This window comes from Diaporthe batatas (genome assembly GCF_019321695.1).
Source record: "Diaporthe batatas strain CRI 302-4 chromosome Unknown Contig00008, whole genome shotgun sequence".
Classification (NCBI taxonomy): domain Eukaryota; kingdom Fungi; phylum Ascomycota; class Sordariomycetes; order Diaporthales; family Diaporthaceae; genus Diaporthe; species Diaporthe batatas.
In genome coordinates, this window is record NW_025408555.1 from 1,768,886 (window position 1) to 1,788,261 (window position 19,376).

Genomic DNA, 19,376 nt, shown 5'->3' on the forward strand with positions numbered 1-19,376 from the left:
TTTTGTCTGGGCCGGGTCGACGAAAGAGGTCGGATGTGCTTCGAGGTCAAAAAGATTCTTGGAGTTGTTGGTTCCAAGAATGGTCCCACATGGGCCCCACTACCTACTTAAATAGGTAACGTACGTTCTTGCCGGGCTGGCAGAGCCACTTTCGTAATAGTGCCGGTGCCGGCCAACAGTCATGATATTAATAAATCGTATCCACATCATGTCGTGGACGCCTCGAGGCTGCTTGAGTGGGACATTAATGATGCGACTGTTGGTAGTCTAAAAATACTCTGACCCCCTTCATTTCGTCGGCCTGGACGCTCTCGGCTTCCTTTTTGGCCGCACCTTATCCACAATTTGACACCAGTTTCGTGCCTGTCCAACCCTCATGGGTTCAATTGGGTGCGCTGAGCCTCTTGGGCTACCGGCCACCTACCTCTCCACATCGACAGCGACAGTGTTGGCTTGAGGATTGGGCCGCAGATGGCCGTGAGGTACGCCAGCAGCCAACGGGTGACCAAGTCAAGGGACACAGTTATGCGCACATCCTCCAATGCTACACCCTTGAGTCTCTTGAGCTCAACGGCGTTGCTCTTTTTGGTTTCTGGATGTGTGGGACTTTTTTTCGAGTGCCAATGCCACCCAAGCATTCCAAATTGAATCTTTAAGGCGGTATATGCGGGTTTTGTAGTCTGGCACGCTAGGACACAGCTTCCAACATTTGAAGGTTCCCGAGACATCACATGGCGGATAGCGCCATGCTTGGCCGAAAGGCACAGTTTGCTGCAGCCCTTCGGTATTGTGGACCCACAAAATTCCTCTTTGGTTGGAGCATTGTTTTTTGGAGCCGTCTCAAAGGGACACCGAGATATCTGGGCCATCGACCTGGGCCTCTGTCAGGATCCTACGGCCAGTTTGAAGCCAACGGGCGAGGAGGAGGCACAGTGAAGCAGTTTCTAAATTTGCGAACCTACGAGAATTGTTCTGTGTAATTCATGGGATGAAGAAGTCGAGGAGGGTTGTTGTTCTTCTATATAACATGAATACTTTTTGCTTCTTGCAAATTATTCCTCTCATCAGATGTCCTACACCATTCATCACTATTTCTTCTTGCTCTTACGATTCTACACTTTATTAGACTTCAAAGATTCTAGACCATATATCATTCTGGATCTATCGATCCATTAACGCATAAGTCCTTCAGTAGCTCTTCACAGCTTTTTGCAATGTCTTCATCCAACACCACAAGCACACGACCTGTCTTCCTCCTTAAGTTTCGTGGCAACGACAACCAGCGCCACCATTTGGCTGCATTCATCCCTAACGAGAAGTACGCTGGCGTCAACCTCGAGGATAATGTTATCCGTTCCTGTACCAAGTGTAAGGGGCATCTAATTCACATTATCGGAATGCCGATGTCTGGATATGCCGTTGAGTTCGTCTCCAACTTTTCCACTCTCGAGAGCAGGACCCTCAAAGCCGCGCCAAAAATCGGCGACGTGGCAACCAACTTGATTGTGGATCCTCCTGCAGATGATGTAGAGGATCGTGTATCACGAAGTACACCAACAGTTGGGGATGTACTGGAGAAGCTAGCCATGTCGCTCCCGGCTCCAAGAGCGTTCAAAAATCTCTTGGGACCCGTTGACGATGTAAGCAGCAAACAATTTGACCCAATCTCTCCCATTACTCTCATAACCTGGTGCAATGGATGCCTTACTGACCATGGAGCCCTGTAGGTTAATAACCGGGACTGTCAGTCCTGGCTCGGCGACTTTATCGCTCTTGTGGTCAAGCATGGCTATCTGCCCAACACCGCTTTTGCGAAAGTCAAAGCCGAAAGGGACCCTGGCGACCTTGGAACCAAGCTCAAGAAGGTAGAGCCAAACACTACCGCGACTGCCACTGGGGAGAGATCCAAGAACACGCCTTCGAGGGCCACTCCGTCTCCCAACAACGCCGCAACTGCTAGACCAACAGCACCCGCAACTAGCACATCTAGGTCTTCCAAGCTGGGGTGGCACCAGGAACCAGGGACGCAGAAGTGGCGAAAGTGGGATGCAAATGGAAAGAAGTGGATTTACCGGTAGTAGCGGTCCTCAACGTCTGTGGCTTAGAGCTACCAGACAGTGGTGCTATATGGGTGAGACCCGACTGTAAATACTTGTCCGGAGGTGGAAGTCATTGGCTTGTAGGGTTTTGATTATATTCAAGGCTGGCCCTTTTGCAACTTGCCTGTCGTTTAGCAAATCATAGATGGTCGGTCCTTAACTTGTGACACGGGAGCGATGCCTTCCAGCCTTCCAAGGTTCCAAGGTTGTCTGTGCGGCACGAGGCTGAGCCACCTGCCCACAGACGTACTGTATTCTCTTTCCACTGTTATTGGCACTGTACTTTTTTTTTTTTTTTTAAAAAAAAAAAAGCTGTGTTTTGAGCGTTTACCACTGTATGAAGGCGCCAAATACATTTTATATGTACCGGTATGGGGATTAAAAACGAAACCACTGGGCCGCAGAATTTCTTGTCTACGGGTCAAGTAACCCAGTAGTTGCAAGGCGGGATGTCCCAGGGTGTTGTCTTATGGACTGTTGTCTTATGGACATGGACCTTTGTCGTCACATGCATTGGCTGGATCGCACAAATCCTCAAAGGTGTCGTACTTTACCGCCTTTTTATATCTCATATTGTGAATAGTGAGAGGTTTGATGGGTAATCATGCAAAGTTTTAAAACTGAGAGAAACCTAAGCTCATAAGCCACATACCTAGTTCAACAGGGCACATGAAAATGTAGTTGCAGACAAACATGGGCGTCGACCAGCTCTTTAGCCACGATCCAGACCCGCACTGTCTACATACATGAGCTGACTATTGCTTGGAGAGCCACTTCCCAGCTTCGTCTGCAGCATGTTCGGCTTCTTTCTTCCATCCAGTCAGGTTCCCCGCAAAGACAATGTCATGGTTCGCTAGTTTTTCCACGCACAATTCGACCTCGTTGCCCTGGACCGTCCTCATCTCATCCACAAACCTCACGATATCGTCGTAGAAGAGTTCGCGGCCCCCACAGAAGACCCATATCGGGCTGGGGCTCCTGAACTCTGCCCCTAGTGTATTCATGTAAGGTCTTGCTCCAGGCTTGTCAGAGACAAAGCGTCTTGCGCCCCAGTTTAGGAAGGTCGGGTCAAGGTAGTCAGTCCCATAGTTCCGAGCGCTTGTTATCCCTTCCGGCTCCAGCGGCGCCAGCATGTCGATAGCTGGCGAGAACAGCAGGGCGCTCTTGGGCGGCCGGAGCCCCGTCTCGGCCCCATGTTGGGCAAGGTAGCGCAGCAAGCCGATGACAACGTGCCCACCGGCCGAGTCACCCGAAAGGACAACCTCTGAGTCTGGGAAGCGCTGCTGGAGGTAGTGGTACGCGCTCAGCGCGTCCTGCAGCGCCGCGGGGAATCGCCCCCCGGGGTTCGAGGCGAGCCTGTACAGGCTCATGCACACGTGAGAACCCGGGGCGACGCGCTCGGTGAGCATCTTGGCCATGAAAGTGGCGTCTGTCCGCACGTCGCCCATCACGTACCCGCCTGGGTGGAAGTGGAGTAGGACCACGGGTTTGTTCGGGGCAGTCGCCGTCGTTTGGGGGACTTTTGGGAACCATATCGCACCGGTATCAGAGGGTACAATGTCCTCATCCGAGACTGCACCCACAAAGATGGATTCTGGACCTTTGGGAATGGCCATGAATCGTTTTCCGAATCTTCCTGGCTGAAGGTCGAGTGTAGTGATGCCTTCCACGGAGGCGATATGATATAGAAAAGAGTTCATTGCAGTGTTCATCACTGATTGGAAGATGGTCCATTCTCGGTGAGGTCGTGAGGACTTGGGGATGTAATATAGGAACGACAAGGGCAGTTTCGCCAAATTAAGAATGATGGCCCCCGTTGCCCACACGTATTTCCCAGGCTTTTCAGTTTTCCAAGCCATGCTAGAGGACTAAAGAGGGCTGCTCAGATAATAATTCGAGCGTAGGAAGAACCTCGGGGGCTAGCCACTCCGACTGGCTCTCCAGGCAAATGTTTTGAACAAGCTGTGATCACAAGATGACAGAGCTTCGATTGCTCCTCTTGCTTGGTGCGAGGGATGCGCCCTTTCCTAGCGACCAGCTTCACCCTGAGTGAGTGCTGCCTGGCGTTACAATTTAAACGGCACGGGCAATGATTGCACGAAGTTCCGACGTCTGCCAGGTACTTTTGTAATTCAGGTTACACAACAAGGATGACCAGATGGTTGGCTCACTATTGGAAGCTCTGTAGCGTTGAGTGGACTTGCCTACGTGATCGGCATTATAGTCTGTAGACGGACACTCCATCTTTTGTCAAAATACCCGGGCCCGTTGCTTGGCCGAATCACGGATTGGCACTCGGTCATCCGCAGTACTTCAGGGGACCGCCACGTTCAAGGTGCGATTTCCTGAAACTGCATACTGAGTACGGTTCACATATCAGCCCTCCACACATTTCATGTCAGGATCTCAGAAATCCTTTGCTCCAGGACCATTTGTTCGATCCGGACCCAAACAAGATACCTGTAAACACGATTGAAGGACTGCACAATATCTATGGCGTAAATGCCAACACCCAGAAGTCATCTTACTAAAACTTATTCAACGATGTGTTCAAGGGCGACACTGGCAGTTCGTTAACCATTAACCACGATTGACCGCACCGTCCTTTCGAGGGAAAAACATGTCATGTCTTCTGCACTTTCTGAAAGTTCCGTCAGAGCGATGGCTCTAAACGTGGTCATAAACCTGGGACACGATGTATGTAAATATCAGTGTGCCTGAGTAACTTAGTACATACCTAGGTACCTTAGGTATCAAAGGCCGCATCAAAAGCACGCCTTGCGATCTCTGATCTCTGCAGTATTTAAACACCCCGCAACACACAGTGTCAGATAGCAACCGTCTAACCGGGAATCAAAACCATCACAACAACATGTTGCCAGCACTACACCAGCCATCAATGCCCCCCCAGAACCAAGCCATGGCACCAGCCGCACAGCAGGCCGCCCCTCCCGACCCACTTGCGAACGTCAAAGCCTGGCTGGTCGATGTCACGCTCTCCACGGAAAGAAGAAACATTCTCTGCGTGAAGTCAGGATGCTATGACAGGTCACACGGTGATGACTACTGCCGCCAGCGTGAGTCCTGTCCTCCGAGGCCCGGCGCCCCCTTCTCCCAACCCACATCACCACGGCACCACACCCGCCCAAGCGTCACACTCACTCGCACTTATCCAACGTTGTCCCCCTCCGTGCCATTCAACCCACCCACCTACGCACCCTACTTGTTGCATGTGAGCTGACCGATCCGCCCGCCTGCCTCCCACCACCAGACTCCTGCCACCTCTGCCACAACGCGCCCTCAGTCGTCAGGTTCCGAAACGCGCAGGGCTTCTGCGAAACTTGTAACTAAGCCTCATCTTCCCTCCCCCCCCTCCCTTCTCATCACAAGTTCAAACCGTCGTGAGCTGGGGCTGACCAGTGTGCACGTGCCTCAGGCTACAACACGGAGGTGAAAGGGCGGCGGTGCCAAGATGGGAGCGTTTACCCGATAAGTCTACTGGGCATGTCTTCCCATTCAAGGTTGGCACAAGAGGTTGCCCGTTTTGGCGGGGGCGCAGGGACAAGTTGTGATCCCTGGGTCGTAAGGTTTGACGAATAATTGGGATGCCACTGCACTATTGGTACAGAAACCGACGCCGCCCCTTGCCATAGGCACCAGTTGACGTATTCCTTATCACGACATAAGGTGATCCGAACGTGGGCAGGTAAACTTGTGTTCACAGCCCCGTCGCTGGAAGGATCCCGAGGTCTGTCGAGTACGTATGGATTCCCGATGGCAGCGGGCGATATGTCAAGAGAGTCGTGAACTACAGAATCACCGGGATAATTCCGCCCCGTTGGCTGAGAGGACCCGTCTTTCAAGGAGATAAGAGCCATACCCTGTGGTCAAACGTGGCCGGTGTTATTTTCAACGTGATGGGGGACAGCAAACCAAGAAATCCTGTTCTGCTGCCTCTGGGGCCACCACTGCCGCTTCACTTGTTAAACCAGTCCACACACAACCCCCCGCCAAAGTCAAGACCGCGAGCGATTCTGGGTCGGGGCATGGGCCTAATATTCTAGTCCAGGTAAACAGGCGACTGTTGATATCACAACACCACAGCAGGGCCAATGGACCGCCTCAGGAACAGGTGAAAGCACCTCGTCGGTCGTTGGGATGCAATCCAGACATCAAACGAGCGCAGGGTGAACAAACAATGCGCAGCGTTTTCCCACCCACCTCCCATACCAAAGCATCAAAACGGTGTTTGTTGTTATTGTCCTCCAAGTCATTCACCCAGTCTTCGAGTCGAAGCCCCACGCAGCAACCTCAACACTACAGCAAGACATGAACAAAATCCCTAGCTGTGTCAACATCCAGCCATTCCCTCCCAGGCTACATCAGCAACCCTCCACCCAGCCGGACAGCCACTCACCCCCGTCCCTGCAAATGGAAACAGAAAAGAAATAACAGCCATGGAACCACCACAACCACCCCCATACACGCACCAGCCCCTACCCTTAGGCCTTTCGTTCTGGAGCATCAAAGCCTGGATAGACAAGGTCTCACAAACAATAAACAAACCCTGCCTCTGCGCCCTGCCGGGCTGCTACGAGACCTCGAGGCCCGACAACGACTACTGCGTTCAACGTGCGTCAGGAAGTCCCCCCCCCCCCCGAAGAAAATAGCATTGATCATTTTGTTCTCAACTGACCCTCCCGCCCCACCAAACCACAGACGCCTGCCACCTCTGCCACCAGGCCCCGTCCAGGGTGCAGCTCCAGAACGCGCAGGGCTTCTGCATCCTCTGTACGTGTTGCGGCAAGACTGATCTGATCGTGCGGTCTCCCCCTCGCACACTGCCTCTCTTTGACCCACTCTCTCTCTCTCTGTCTTCCTAGTTACTCACTCAAGCCCCAACCTTCTCAATGCCTATTGCTGATCTGTTTTTCTTCCCTCGTCTTCAGGCTACAACACCGAGGTCCGAGGACGCATAGATGCGAATACTCTGTGCCTGCCGGTCCTGGAGCCTGATCCGGGCCGGCCGCCACTTGCGAGCGGCTTTGGTTGGGGTTACTTGTGATCTATCTGGACCGATGATGGGCTCTGCCGGGGAACGCGAAGGGGTTGGGGGAGTGCTGATGAGGACTGCGCCTCCGAGGTTCTTGGGCGGGTAATTTGGACCTGCCGGTGGTTGAGCGGCGGAAGGGGAACAAACAACACACTCTACTCTCGATGGCCTAGATAGAAACTGCCTGCCTGGCTGTCCGAGCAGACCAGGCCAGACCAGGACATGAATTAAGAGCGCATGTCGCATGTCGCATTTCGCTTGTCCGGCGTCAAAAGTATTTGCAACCAACCATGTCGCCCACATCAAAAGGACGGCCGAGGGGGGTGGTCACAGGTGTGATTAAACCACCCACTCACCCTCATCCCCAGATCCCAACCAACCCCTCCCAGACCTAGAGCTCAACCTCCTCCACCTCCATCCCACACCCGACACAAGTCTTGGTGCTCACCCCAGCCTCATCGACAACCGCCCGCCCCCACTCATGCACGTGCCTCTTGACGCCCGCGCCCGCGGCGATCCCCTCGCCGAACCGCGCGTCCCCGCCCGCAAGACTCCCCGTGCCCCGCCGGAACGCGTCGGCGCGCGTCTTCTTCTTGAGGTCCAACAGCCTCCCGCGGAATTTTTCTTCCTTGCGCTTCTTCTTGGCCGCCTCGCGCCGCGCGAACTCGGCGTCGAGCGCCTCGGCCGACCCCCACTTGGTGTTGAAGGCGTAGTCCTCGACCTGGTAGCGCAGGAAGAGCATCATGTCGTGCCAGTGGGTCTTGTGCGGGTTGGGGCGCGAGAGGTGCGGGAGGAGGTCCTTGTCGCGGAGCTCGGCTGGGGGGCGTTGTCAGTAAGGGGGGGTTCCATGAGGAGAGAGAGAGAGGGAGAGAGAGAGGTCTGAGTCATTGGGAACAGGGACGATGGTGGGCTTACGATCCGTAATGAGGTAGTCCTCCCTGCACTCCGTCTTGGTCAGCAGCGAGTACTTCTCCGGAAACTTCTCCTTGCACCCGCCGCACACGCAGCACCCAAACACCTCCTCCCACGCCCAGTCGATCTCGAGGCTCCCGCACTCGCGGCACTTCTTGCGCTCGGCCTTGTCCGCGATGGCGCTCAGCCCGGGCTCGAAGGGCCCCGCCTTCTGCTTCTGCAGCTTGCGCAGGAGCTGCATGCGCTCCCACTCGGCCTCGGTCATGTGCTTGGGCCGCTGCGGCTCGTCCGGGTTGGCGCCGGGCTGTGAGGGACCACCGCCTCCGCCGCCGCCGAGGCTCTTGTTGAAGGGGTCGTCCTCGGTCGACAGGAACCCGCCCTTGGTGTCTGTCATGTTGCTGAAGTTGTAGTCGACGAACCGCGCAAACTTCCTGTTCATCGCCCGCGGGGCGCCGTCGCCGTCTCCTCCACCGCCGCTGCTGCTGCCGCTGCCGCCGACATCCTGGCGCTTCGCGGGCGACCGCGCATCGCGATTTGACTCGGGAACGTGTGATTGTGTGATGGACTCGTAGGGCCTCTTATTTCGTAGTGACCTGTTGTTCCCCTTGGCGACGACGTGGACGTCCTCGGTGTCGACGAAGCCTGACTTTGATCGTGGGACGGGCTGGTCGGTGCCGGACGCGCGGGCGGCGGCTTCGCGCTGGGAGCGGAGGTCTTTTGCGCGGAGGCGGGATTCTTCCTGTTGGGTGGGGGTGGGGGTTGTTAGAGAATTGTTTTTGGTGGTGGTAGAGGAGTGGAGTGCCGAGGAGAGATGGGAGGCAAACCAGTTTGCGGGTGGCTGCTGGGGTCGGAGGTGAGGCGATCACGGCCGACTGCGATGGTCCCTGCGGTGGCGGGGTCGAGGGGCCCACCATGGCGGGTGCGGGGGTAATTACGATTAGTATGCGAAAGTAGTGGGAGGGGAGTGGGCTGTGAAGAGCAAATCTGAGCAGACAGACGGTCAAGTGGAATTGGGTGGTGGTGGTGGTGGTGGTGGTGGTGGTGGTGGTGATGTGAAAGTGAAAGTGAATCCAGTGAAGTCGACCTGCATGCAGCCAGCCCATTAACGGTCAGCGGCCATCATTTCGATGACGGAGTTTGGGCTGTGACAAATTGGGTGGGGGACGCGGCAGGCAGGCAGCCGCGCCCGACTCGGCAAGAACGGACGGGCCACGGGTGGCGAGTTGCCCACGGCTGAAAAGAGTAAGAGGACAGACAACGGCAGGGGAGTGGTGTGGATGGAATTGAGTTGAGCCAAAAGCTGCTGCTGCTATCCACGCGTGGAACAGCTCCGATACCAGACAGATCCAGAACAGGGCTGCTCACGTACATGCATCTTGTTTTGTTTCTTCTTTTTTTTCCCCTCTGGTGTGATGTCCCGTGGTGTCGTGTCTGTCCAGAAGATTGCTCCTCCAAACTTGCACCACCCAACCACCCACCACCCACTCACCCTCCCTCGCCCAGTAAATCCCCCAGCCCAGCGTTGACCCAATCATGAGCACGTAAAGCCGTTCATTACATCAACGTCCAACAATAAACTTTTGTGTGTATGTGTGTGTCTGCGAGCCTCCTACTCCTCCTTGGCACCACCACGCCCAGCCCGCTCGGCAGCCTCGACGGCCTTCTTGTCGCTCTCGGGCGGCCCCTGCATGCCCGACATGAAGCCCGCGGCGGCCTTGAAGGGCCTCTTGAGGTCGCCCGCGGCCGGCTGGCCCAGCACGTGGATCTTGAACAGGTTGCCCTCGAAGGCCGACTTGAGCGGGATGATGCTCTGGATCAGCAGCGGGTTCGTGTACTTGAAGTAGAAGTGCATCACCACCATCATGCCCATCCCCATCAGCTGCGACCGGAACGCCTGCTTCAGCTGGCCCATGTCGTACGCGTGGATCGTCGTCGTCACCAGCTTGCCCTCCTCGGTCGAGCCCATCGGCGCCGGTTCGACGTACTTGAGCGTGGTCATGTCTGGGCCCAGGGTGTTAGTTGTAGCCAGAGATGGGGGGATGTGGTCTACAAACCCTTCTTGCCGTCGATCTTGGTCTTGATGTACAGGTAGATGCCCATGATGATCAGGTTGCTGAGCACGTACAGGCCCCGGCACGCGTTGAGCACGTTGGGGTCCTCGAACGGCACCCGCTTGGCCACCTGCATCATCCCGAGGATGATGACGATGTTGGTTCTGTATGCGACAACACAATGTCAGTGGTGCTGCTGCAGAGGAAGAAGCAAGTTGGGCGGGATGCTTGCTGTCGCGTGTCTGCGACGGACGACGACGCATCGCCAATGCTGGGATAGTTTGCGACTCACACTTGGGGACCTAGGCCGGCCATTTTGAATGATTTTGTCTAAAAGACGAGGAGACCAAGGGGGATAGACAGATACAAGTTGGCGATGGTCGACGGGAAGAATGGGAGAGGATTGTCTGTCGGTGGTGGTCAAATGTGTTGCAAGAAATGCGAAATGCGACAGCTCAGGCACCGAGTAGATGTTCTGCGGCGGCCCGGGCGAATTGGGGTCCCCGGAGTCTGGCCTGTGCGACTTTTTCGCCGCAAGAAGCCACATCAGCGTGCCGTCGGCCTGCGGTGGGTCTGCTGGTGCTACAACGGCCTGTGATTGGGCGGACCCGCAGCCTTGGCAGATCCGTCAAGCAAGCTCCAGATAGGAACATTCCCACAGGGTGGGCAAGTGGGCCAAGCAGCAGGCTGGCTGATAAGATAAGCCGTGCGCACGGACTAACAGCCAGATGTCACCATGTACCTAACAACATTGGACGGCTCAGAACATTGTGGCACGGCTTGCATCTTATCCCACTCTACCCATCAAGACAACACACCATATGGAACGCCATCTGTGCCCTGACAGAATTCTCCATGGCCACAGGGGGTGCTTTCCAACAGCTCTTCTGTGTAGTAAGGATAGAAGCCTCTCTGCCCTATATGTTCCCTTTAGCGCTGCTTGAAAAGAGACCTCCCTCAAGAGTGCTGCCAGGACTGATTTGGCCCGCCCAACAATACCCTCCGCGGCCAGGAAAGCTATGGAGGACAACTTGAACCCCTCTATACTAGGCATAAATGAACCTAGAGCAGACGCAGGCCCGTGATCGTGGTGACTTCCGAGAGATAGAGATCCTCTCAATCAGATTGTACAGGTACTGACTGCTTCATCTACACATGCTGATTGATGGGTTTTATACGCAAAGTGTCTAAATTTACCCTACCATACATTATATCCCTTCCCGTATCCCCATCTATACCATATTTTAATACATATTCGGTGTTTTGGCTTCTATTCCGCATATGTCTGAGGACATATATGCCGCCTTCATATGGTGGTAAACGTTGAAGACCCGGCACTATAAAAAGATAGCATATTAATAACTACAGTTAAAATACGATGGGTGATAGGTAATTTTTAAACTAAAAAGACAGCAGATAAAAAAACATTTAAATAAAAGAGAACGGATATTCGCAGGGCGAAAAACGGATGGTACAGGGCAACTTTTTAATTTTTTTAATTTTATAAGTAATAACTATAGATATTAATTTTTTTAAAATCTTTTAATATTTATTATTACTTAATTAATATTATATATTAAAAATAGGATTCTTAGAAATTACTACTATATTTTTAAAAATTATTTTAATAAAATAAAATTTATTTTTATAAAAGTATATAATTATAGAAATATTAAAGCTAAAATTTTATAAATAATATCTTTAAATAGCTTATTTTTTCTACTATATTATAAGGTATTTTTTCTTACTTAGAATAAAATCTGTTTTAAAGTTATAATTTAAAGTTTTATTTTTATAAAAAAGTTGCCCCATACCATCCGGTTTTTGCCCTGCGAATATCCGTTCTCAAATAAAAATACAATGTGGCTTCAGCCACATTGGTTACAAATACGGTCTAGTATTGCCAGGCTGACTTCCGGCCCCCACGTGGTACAAGCAGGACCGCAGCACCCGACCAAGATGAAAACCCCGCTTCTTCATATTGAGTTGTTCATAACCTACCCGGTTTCTCTAAATTTCTATGTGGCTCTCTTCTTCGGCAGCAACTCCGGATAGCCCACCTCGTGAGACTGTACAGGGAAATGATGGCCCAAGCCAACCCGCAAATTCTGCCTGCATAGGGAAATACTTCTCATCAAGCGAAAACCTTGGAAGACGGCGCACCTACACACCCCAAAAAGCATAGTTCAAGATGGCCGATAGTCAATATGCCAACACCAGTGACGTCAAAGTCAAGCCACGTGTCTTTCGAGTCCGGAATCTCCCAGCACATGTCGATCGGCTTTCTGCTGTCGAGCTTCTTTGCCAGTCCATTGACGGTGTGACAGCCCAAGACATACGTTTATCTTCGCTGGCCTATGATTCGTGGTCTCGGTTCGGAACCAAGACAGCTACAGCTACCATCACTATACACGTGGAGGTACCAGGCCTCGATTCTAGGCTTGTATGTGGTGAATGCACTATTTCAGTAACAGGGCTTTCAAAGCCTTTGATTATCGATCACCACTTCCAAGGCATAACGCCGCTGAATCACGTGCCCGAAGGTGAACATAAGTTTGAGTAAGTGGCTTACCAGCTTCCGTGCATCTCAGTCGTTACTCATTACCCAGGCACTAACAAATCTTGTGTTTTTGTAAGTTGTCTTGTCATATCAGGACTTGCTAGCCATCCCTTTGGCTCGTGGCAGACCCACGGCCACGATAAATCGTTCATGTGGATCAGGGACGAGCTGCTGCAGAGGTTACCAGGCGTACGCTTCCTGGTTTATGGATACGATACAACGCTTGGCGACAGCAAGTCGTTTCAACTGATTCCAGACTTAGCCGTCTCACTGGTTGACACTGTGAAATCAATCGGCTGGTCCACACCTTCGGCGAAACCCGTACTCTTTCTCGCTCATAGCCTGGGTGGCGTCGTTCTGAAGCAGGTGCTGGTGATTCTTGCTGGGGGTGGGAGTGACGAGTGGTCAATTCTGACGAAGACGAAGGGTGCTATCTTCTTTGGTGTTCCAAGCCAAGGCATGAGTATCCCGGATATCTTCGAAATGTTGGGAGATCAGCCAAACAAGGCTCTCGTCAAAGACCTCTCTGACCAGTCAAACTTCCTTCCTAGACTGGATGAGCAGTTTGGAAACATATCTTATCTTCGGAGACTTCAATTCTTCTGGGCCTACGAGACAAAGGTGACGCCAATCGTAGAAGTAAGCCACTTTTGAAACATTCCCTATGAATCTACAAAGCGCCAAAGCAAATCTGATCAAACTACAGAAGGACTTCGCTACCGGGAGATTTTCCAGAACAGGCCCTGGAACGGTCATGGTGTCGAGAGAGTCCGCAACCAGGCATCTCTGTCGCTCGCAGCCGTCATTGACCGTTCAGATAGACGAGAACCACTCTGACATGGTGAAGTTCGGTATAGGGAGTAAATATATTGGGATAATTGCGAGCAAATTAGGGACTATCTGCGCGATGCCTGAACACACAACCGCGCAGTTTCCGTCGGAACCGAGTCGGAAGCTCGATGAAAATGCTCTTGCGGGTCCTACAGCGACGTCGAAACGAATGCAGAATCCACCAGGCAAACTTCAATCCGAGAGAAAACCAATTTCACAACCAGAATCGAAGATACCGGGATTTTGGTCTCATAATGACATCGTGATGTCATTTAAGGCCCCGGAACGAGATCGTCGGCTGGAGCAGATCAACCAGAAGGTAGGAGACACGTTCAACTGGGCTTACGACGATTCATCCACCGGCCTCAGCCAATGGCTTCGAGCAGGAACTGGCATATTCTGGATCCACGGAAAGCCAGGGAGTGGCAAGAGTACCCTGATGAAGTATCTTTTCCAGGATCCGCGCACAGAAGAACTTCTCCGAGCTGGCAGCTGGCAGTCAAGGGCACATTTGACAACAGCGAGCTTTTTCTTTCACCACCGAGGAACTGACATACAGAAGTCCTTCGAGGGTCTTCTGAGAAGCCTATTGAGTCAAATCTTGGAACAGCATGAATCTCTCTCGCCACTCCTGCATTCGATTCTCGAGGATCAGTATCGATCTTTAATTGCCTCTGAGGGCCTTGCCAGCTTCGAGGAGGACGTTTGGGACCTTTTGGGTCGCTTTGGAGTTTCTATTTCTTCCGAAGTCATCCAAATGGTTGAAGAAGTTGTTGTTGTGCAAGTGAGAATGACCGAGAATCGACGACTCGGGGCACACCTGATGTCCAGGTTCAGAGACATCGGGGTCAACATGGATTCAACTTTTGAGGGCCAACCTTTGGAAGACTATGAGATAATGTCGAGGGCCGCTACCAGTCCAGGACAATACCAGCGTCAAGTGGCAAAATCTCAGTCATCTGACCCAGAGAGTTGGGAAGCGGCGCTGGGAAACACTTTGAAGCGCCATTATCGACGACAAACACTAAAGGCTGAGATGTTGTGCTCCAGAGCCAGCCTAGAGGAGTGTTTTCGTCGATTAATCGGGCAATCTTTATTCAAGATGGACCTCTTCCTCTTTTTGGATGCTTTGGATGAGTACGGTGGGAGGCCCGAGTTCATCGCTTCGTTCCTGCAAGATATTGTCCAACAGACAGCCGAACCCGGCAAGCCATCATTGACCAGTGTACGAATAATTTTCTCCAGTCGGCCTTGGAAAGTAATTCACGACGAGTTTGCGGCATGCCCAGGATTTCAAATTCACGACTACACTGGGAACGACATCTTCGAGTTTTGTGTTGCGAATATTCCTCCCGAACACACCGCAAAGTCCTTATTAGCCCCCTTCGCGACGGAAATTGTTCGCAGGGCCCGCGGCGTGTTTCTTTGGGTCGAGCTGGTTATGCGGGACCTCACTAAGATAGTGCTACGCGGACATCAGCTGCAAGGTCCCGAAGAATTGGGATTGGAGTTACGCAAGACCCTAGACTCAATTCCGGATGAGCTGGATGACTACTATCACCTTATCCTGCAGCGTATCCCGCTTGGTAACCGTTGGGACAGCTACGTTGTCCTGGAGACGATTTGCCGTTCTGCCCAAGAGGTAGAAACTGGGACAATGCTCGAAATTCTGAAGTGTTCGTCCGCCAAATCATTCGCAGACGCGAAGCACAAACTCAGCCAGATCTCACACATGGCTTCGGACGGCTCAAGGCTGAAACGGGGCAAGCTTTCCATTGAAACCGTGTCGGGCGGCCTCGTGGAAATCGGTGGTCATTCCAGCAGAGGGGAGCCCACATGGCAGTTCATGCACCAAACCGTAAAACAGTTTGTCGAAGGTCCCCAGTTGAAACTTCGGCTTCTCGGAAACACTATCGGCGCGTTTTCCACTGAGAATGGGCATTACTTCATCGCGAAGCATCGTTTTGTCCACGGTGATTTCGACGAACGTTTCTTCCGTCATGCAAGAAAGGCAGAGGTCACCACGGGCTACAGTCAGTACGACTTTTTCAGTACAGCACCATCAGACCACTACTCTACTGCCATGGTCGGAATGGGCGAAGCAGGCCAAGAAATCCCTGGTTTCCAGCAAAAAGCTCTCGTCAGGTCCTTGAAGTCGGGTGGAGCAGCTGCGTATTACCAGGGCTCGCCTGTGGAGCGAGATCTTTACCATCCGTCATCCATGATCGAGCTGGCAGTTCTTGCTGGCCTGCAACTCTGCATCCGCGATTCTTGCGAGGCAAATCCATCGTGCATTCGAGACAGTTCAGTCAACCTCCTAGAGATCTGGAATGAAGCGGCGATAGCAAGTAAGCGTCGAGCTGACATTGAAAGGAACATCAACATAGCGGAGCTCTTGGTGGCGAAAGGCCTTTCCATCAGTTTGGAGGCAGATCTGCTTCGTCAGGCTAGACCGAAGTTGATTCTAGCGCTACTTGCCCGAGGCTTCCTTCCCACCAACCTAGACACTGATGGGGAGACGCCCTTGGACTTTGTTTTAAGGTCGGAAGATCCGCGGCTGGATTTGGAGGAAAAGTATGACATCGTATCCCAACTGGTCTGCAAAGGCGGTCTATTACGGTCAACACCACGATGGCTATGGGCGGACTTCGAAACCATGTGTGCATCTGAACATCTTGATACGACACTCTTTCGGCAGGCTGGGTTCCCACTCTGGTATTCAGACACAGAACCCGCAAGCGAGAACAAATACTTGCGATCTCATTTGTCTCGATCAGACACAGAACCCGCAAGCAAGAACAAATACTTGCGATCTCATTTGTCTCGATTTTTACCATCGTGGAAGAAGAAGACCACACATGCATAACACAGATAGACCCAAAGCGTACGTATTCTTAGTAACTAGTGGCAAAACTATCCGGAGATTACCAAGAGTGCATTGCTTCAATGACGTGTATACGGAGCTGCACACCTTGGAAAGATACCAAATGAACTATGCTACCAAGAATGCAGTGTCAAACAGCGGGCACGAGCATATCACATGGATAAAAGTAAAGTTAAATTTGCAGAACAAGACCTAGAAGCCGATTGAATACAGCCAAGTACTAGTATTCGCCTTGGCCTTTATTTTGTAAATAGAACACCTTGCCAGTATAGAGTGGTCTATTATAATCTTGATTTCTGTCTCGTACAGTCTTGAAGGTAGGGCCTCGATGCTTGTTGAAGACCATGCCAACTGACTTGACGGTACCTCGGAAGTCTGAAAGACAGTGTACCAGAATCATTGTGAACCCTGCTCATCATAGCTTGAAGAGAAAGTACTTATACCCTAGGTGGGAGATGGCCATACTACATATATGTACGGCGTCTTCTGTGTAGGTTGCTTGACTGCTAGGTAACTACAGCGTGCAGTCGATGCCCATCCCCACCAGCTAATTAGATGCTATCTGCAGAAGTTGCGCGGCCTCCAAACAACCCTAGTGAAAGCACCCCTCGTTCTACCTAGTTATCCCTCAGGAAGGCCTAATCAACCCTCGGGTCAATACTCTGTGGAGAAAGCAGCCAGGAAACCTCATACCCTAAGGTAGAATGGGCCTGAAAATGTTGCATCAAGTCAACGGCTCCGACTAAGCCGGGTGCTAGTCTTTTGCGAGTCTTGCCCAAAATAGTAGCTCAGATCCCCGCGGATAACGATGCAAGCATATGGCTGACAGTCTGAGTTCCGACGACGGCTTTGGCTCTCTTACTCAGCGAATTCAGGCAGAAGAGCATGTCCCAAACCCTCTGCTTCATGTCTTCAAGCCACCACAATTTGTATGCCAGCGCAGTCAGTGAGACAGACGATGTGCTACACGCCTTTAATTAGACCCTCACAGAGTTTGCCGGCAGATTTAAAGAACTTACCACAACTATCTAGATCTTATTGTATATGTTTATCAAGAACACTAGAATATTCATACTATACACATAATATTCAATACTAGTAGGCACGGTGCTTATAGCCTAGGGTACTCCTAGGTTACTCTATATATATAGTTTCACTTCTATTCTATATATATTTAAGAATATATATAGTTTTTACTTCTATTTTATATATATTTAAGGATATATATAGCGCCTTTATATAGTAGTAAGTATTTAAGACCTAGCGCTTAGAAAGAATATAATATTAATAATAATAGTTATAATATAATAAGTATTTATAACCTTAACCTTATAATATATAAATAAAGTTAAAAGGTACTATCTTAATAATAATATTAATATTATAAAGAAATTATATAATAAGATTAAATTTAAAAATAGTTATTATATAAATAAATTATATTAAAGGAAGCTTAATTAAAAATTATCTCTTTAAATATATATATATATATATATATATATATATATATATATATACTTTATAATAAGATCTTTATTAAGTAAGTTTATAAAGTTAATATTATAGTCTTTATTTAAATATATAATTACTAATTTTAAAAAATTTAAGATAAAGAAATAATTTATAATATATTACCCTTAAAATTTTATAATAAAGTATTAGAATTTCTAAAAGAGTTTTAAAAGTAATTTATAAGATAAAAAGAGTATAATAAGTTTATCCTCCTTTAAGTTTATATTTTATTATTAATAACTATTAACTCTTTAATAGTATAAAAATATAATAGAAATAAAGGAAAAATAGATTTAAAGTTCCTCTTTAAAGAACTATAAAAATATATATAAAGTTATTAAAGATTTTATATATAAACTTTAGACTATTAGAAAAGAAATAAATAGTTATATAGTATAAAGGAAAAATATAATGTAGTTAAAGTTTTAAGAATATATATAATACCTTTATATAATAATAAATACTTAAAACTTAATATTTAAAAATATAATATTATTAATAATATTTTTATATATATTTTATAATAAAACTTTTATTAAATAAATTAATATTATTATTTTATTTAATTATATAATTATTAATTTTAAAAGAATTTAAAATAAAAAAATAATTTATAAACTATTTATTTATTTTAAATTTACTACTAAGTTAAAAATAAATAATTAAAAACTTAAAAGAATAAAATATAATATATCTTTTAAAGATTAATTTAATTAAGTTTATTATATAAAACTTTTATAATAACCTTATAATTTATATTTATAATACTATTTATTATAAAAGATACCTTTTATATTAATATATTAAACTATACTTAATTAATTTAAATTAACACTATTAACTTATTAAAAATTAAAGTTATTATAAGCTATAAGCTAATTTTAACACTATTAAATACTATATATAAAGTCGTTATATAATTTAAATAACTTAATTAAAATAAATAAAAATAAAGCTACTATTCCTTTAATTAAAGTTTTAACTCTACTTTATAAATAAATATTTATTAAGTAAAACTACTTAAAAATAATTACTTAATTAAATTAAAAATAATTAGATAAAGTGACTATACTTTATTATTACTTTAAGTTTATAGTTCTAATAACTTTATTATAAATAAAAAAAAATAACTATTAATAATTAAATCTATAATTATATAGAAATAAAGCTTTATTTTAAAAGGATTTATTATTATTTAAAATAGTTAATATATTTTTAAAAAACTAAAAATTATAAACTTAATTTAAAGTAAATTAAAATTTATAGAAATCTTAAACTTAAACTTAAAATATTTAAACTTTTAACTTTATTAAAAAATATAAAATAAGTTTAAAAAAGTTTAAATAAAATAAAATTAAATTATAATATAATAAAATAATTAAATAAAAATTAATTAAAAATTATAATTATTAAAGCTATAAGTTAAATATTTATAAAACTAACTAATAGATTTATATACTTTATTTATTTTATT

At 48.2% G+C, this 19,376-nt stretch overlaps 5 protein-coding genes across 5 annotated transcripts; 2 read left to right on the forward strand and 3 right to left on the reverse strand.

Moving 5' to 3' along the window:
- Positions 1-1,214: 1,214 nt before the first annotated feature.
- Positions 1,215-2,078, forward strand: KVR01_007552 (uncharacterized protein; the record flags this gene model as incomplete). Its single annotated transcript, XM_044790126.1, has 2 exons — positions 1,215-1,640; positions 1,728-2,078. 2 exons carry the CDS (start codon positions 1,215-1,217, stop codon positions 2,076-2,078), a joined length of 777 nt encoding a protein of 258 aa, XP_044643805.1.
- Positions 2,079-2,854: 776 nt separating this feature from the next.
- Positions 2,855-3,811, reverse strand: KVR01_007165 (uncharacterized protein; the record flags this gene model as incomplete). Its single annotated transcript, XM_044782903.1, has 2 exons — positions 2,855-3,558; positions 3,640-3,811. The coding sequence occupies 2 exons, from the start codon at positions 3,809-3,811 to the stop codon at positions 2,855-2,857; spliced, it is 876 nt and encodes a 291-aa protein (XP_044643418.1).
- A 3,732-nt stretch (positions 3,812-7,543) lies between these two features.
- On the reverse strand, positions 7,544-8,978 carry KVR01_007585 (DNA repair protein RAD14; the record flags this gene model as incomplete). The annotated part of the gene is made up of 3 exons (XM_044785149.1): positions 7,544-7,968; positions 8,068-8,803; positions 8,889-8,978. The coding sequence occupies 3 exons, from the start codon at positions 8,976-8,978 to the stop codon at positions 7,544-7,546; spliced, it is 1,251 nt and encodes a 416-aa protein (XP_044643838.1).
- A 695-nt stretch (positions 8,979-9,673) lies between these two features.
- Positions 9,674-10,430, reverse strand: KVR01_007231 (uncharacterized protein; the record flags this gene model as incomplete). The annotated part of the gene is made up of 3 exons (XM_044781811.1): positions 9,674-10,065; positions 10,119-10,279; positions 10,408-10,430. 3 exons carry the CDS (start codon positions 10,428-10,430, stop codon positions 9,674-9,676), a joined length of 576 nt encoding a protein of 191 aa, XP_044643484.1.
- A 1,696-nt stretch (positions 10,431-12,126) lies between these two features.
- On the forward strand, positions 12,127-16,439 carry KVR01_007631 (uncharacterized protein). Its single transcript, XM_044793833.1, has 3 exons — positions 12,127-12,674; positions 12,753-13,314; positions 13,382-16,439. Exons 1-3 carry the CDS (start codon positions 12,307-12,309, stop codon positions 16,370-16,372), a joined length of 3,921 nt encoding a protein of 1,306 aa, XP_044643884.1. The 5' UTR covers positions 12,127-12,306; the 3' UTR covers positions 16,373-16,439.
- Positions 16,440-19,376: the final 2,937 nt, after the last annotated feature.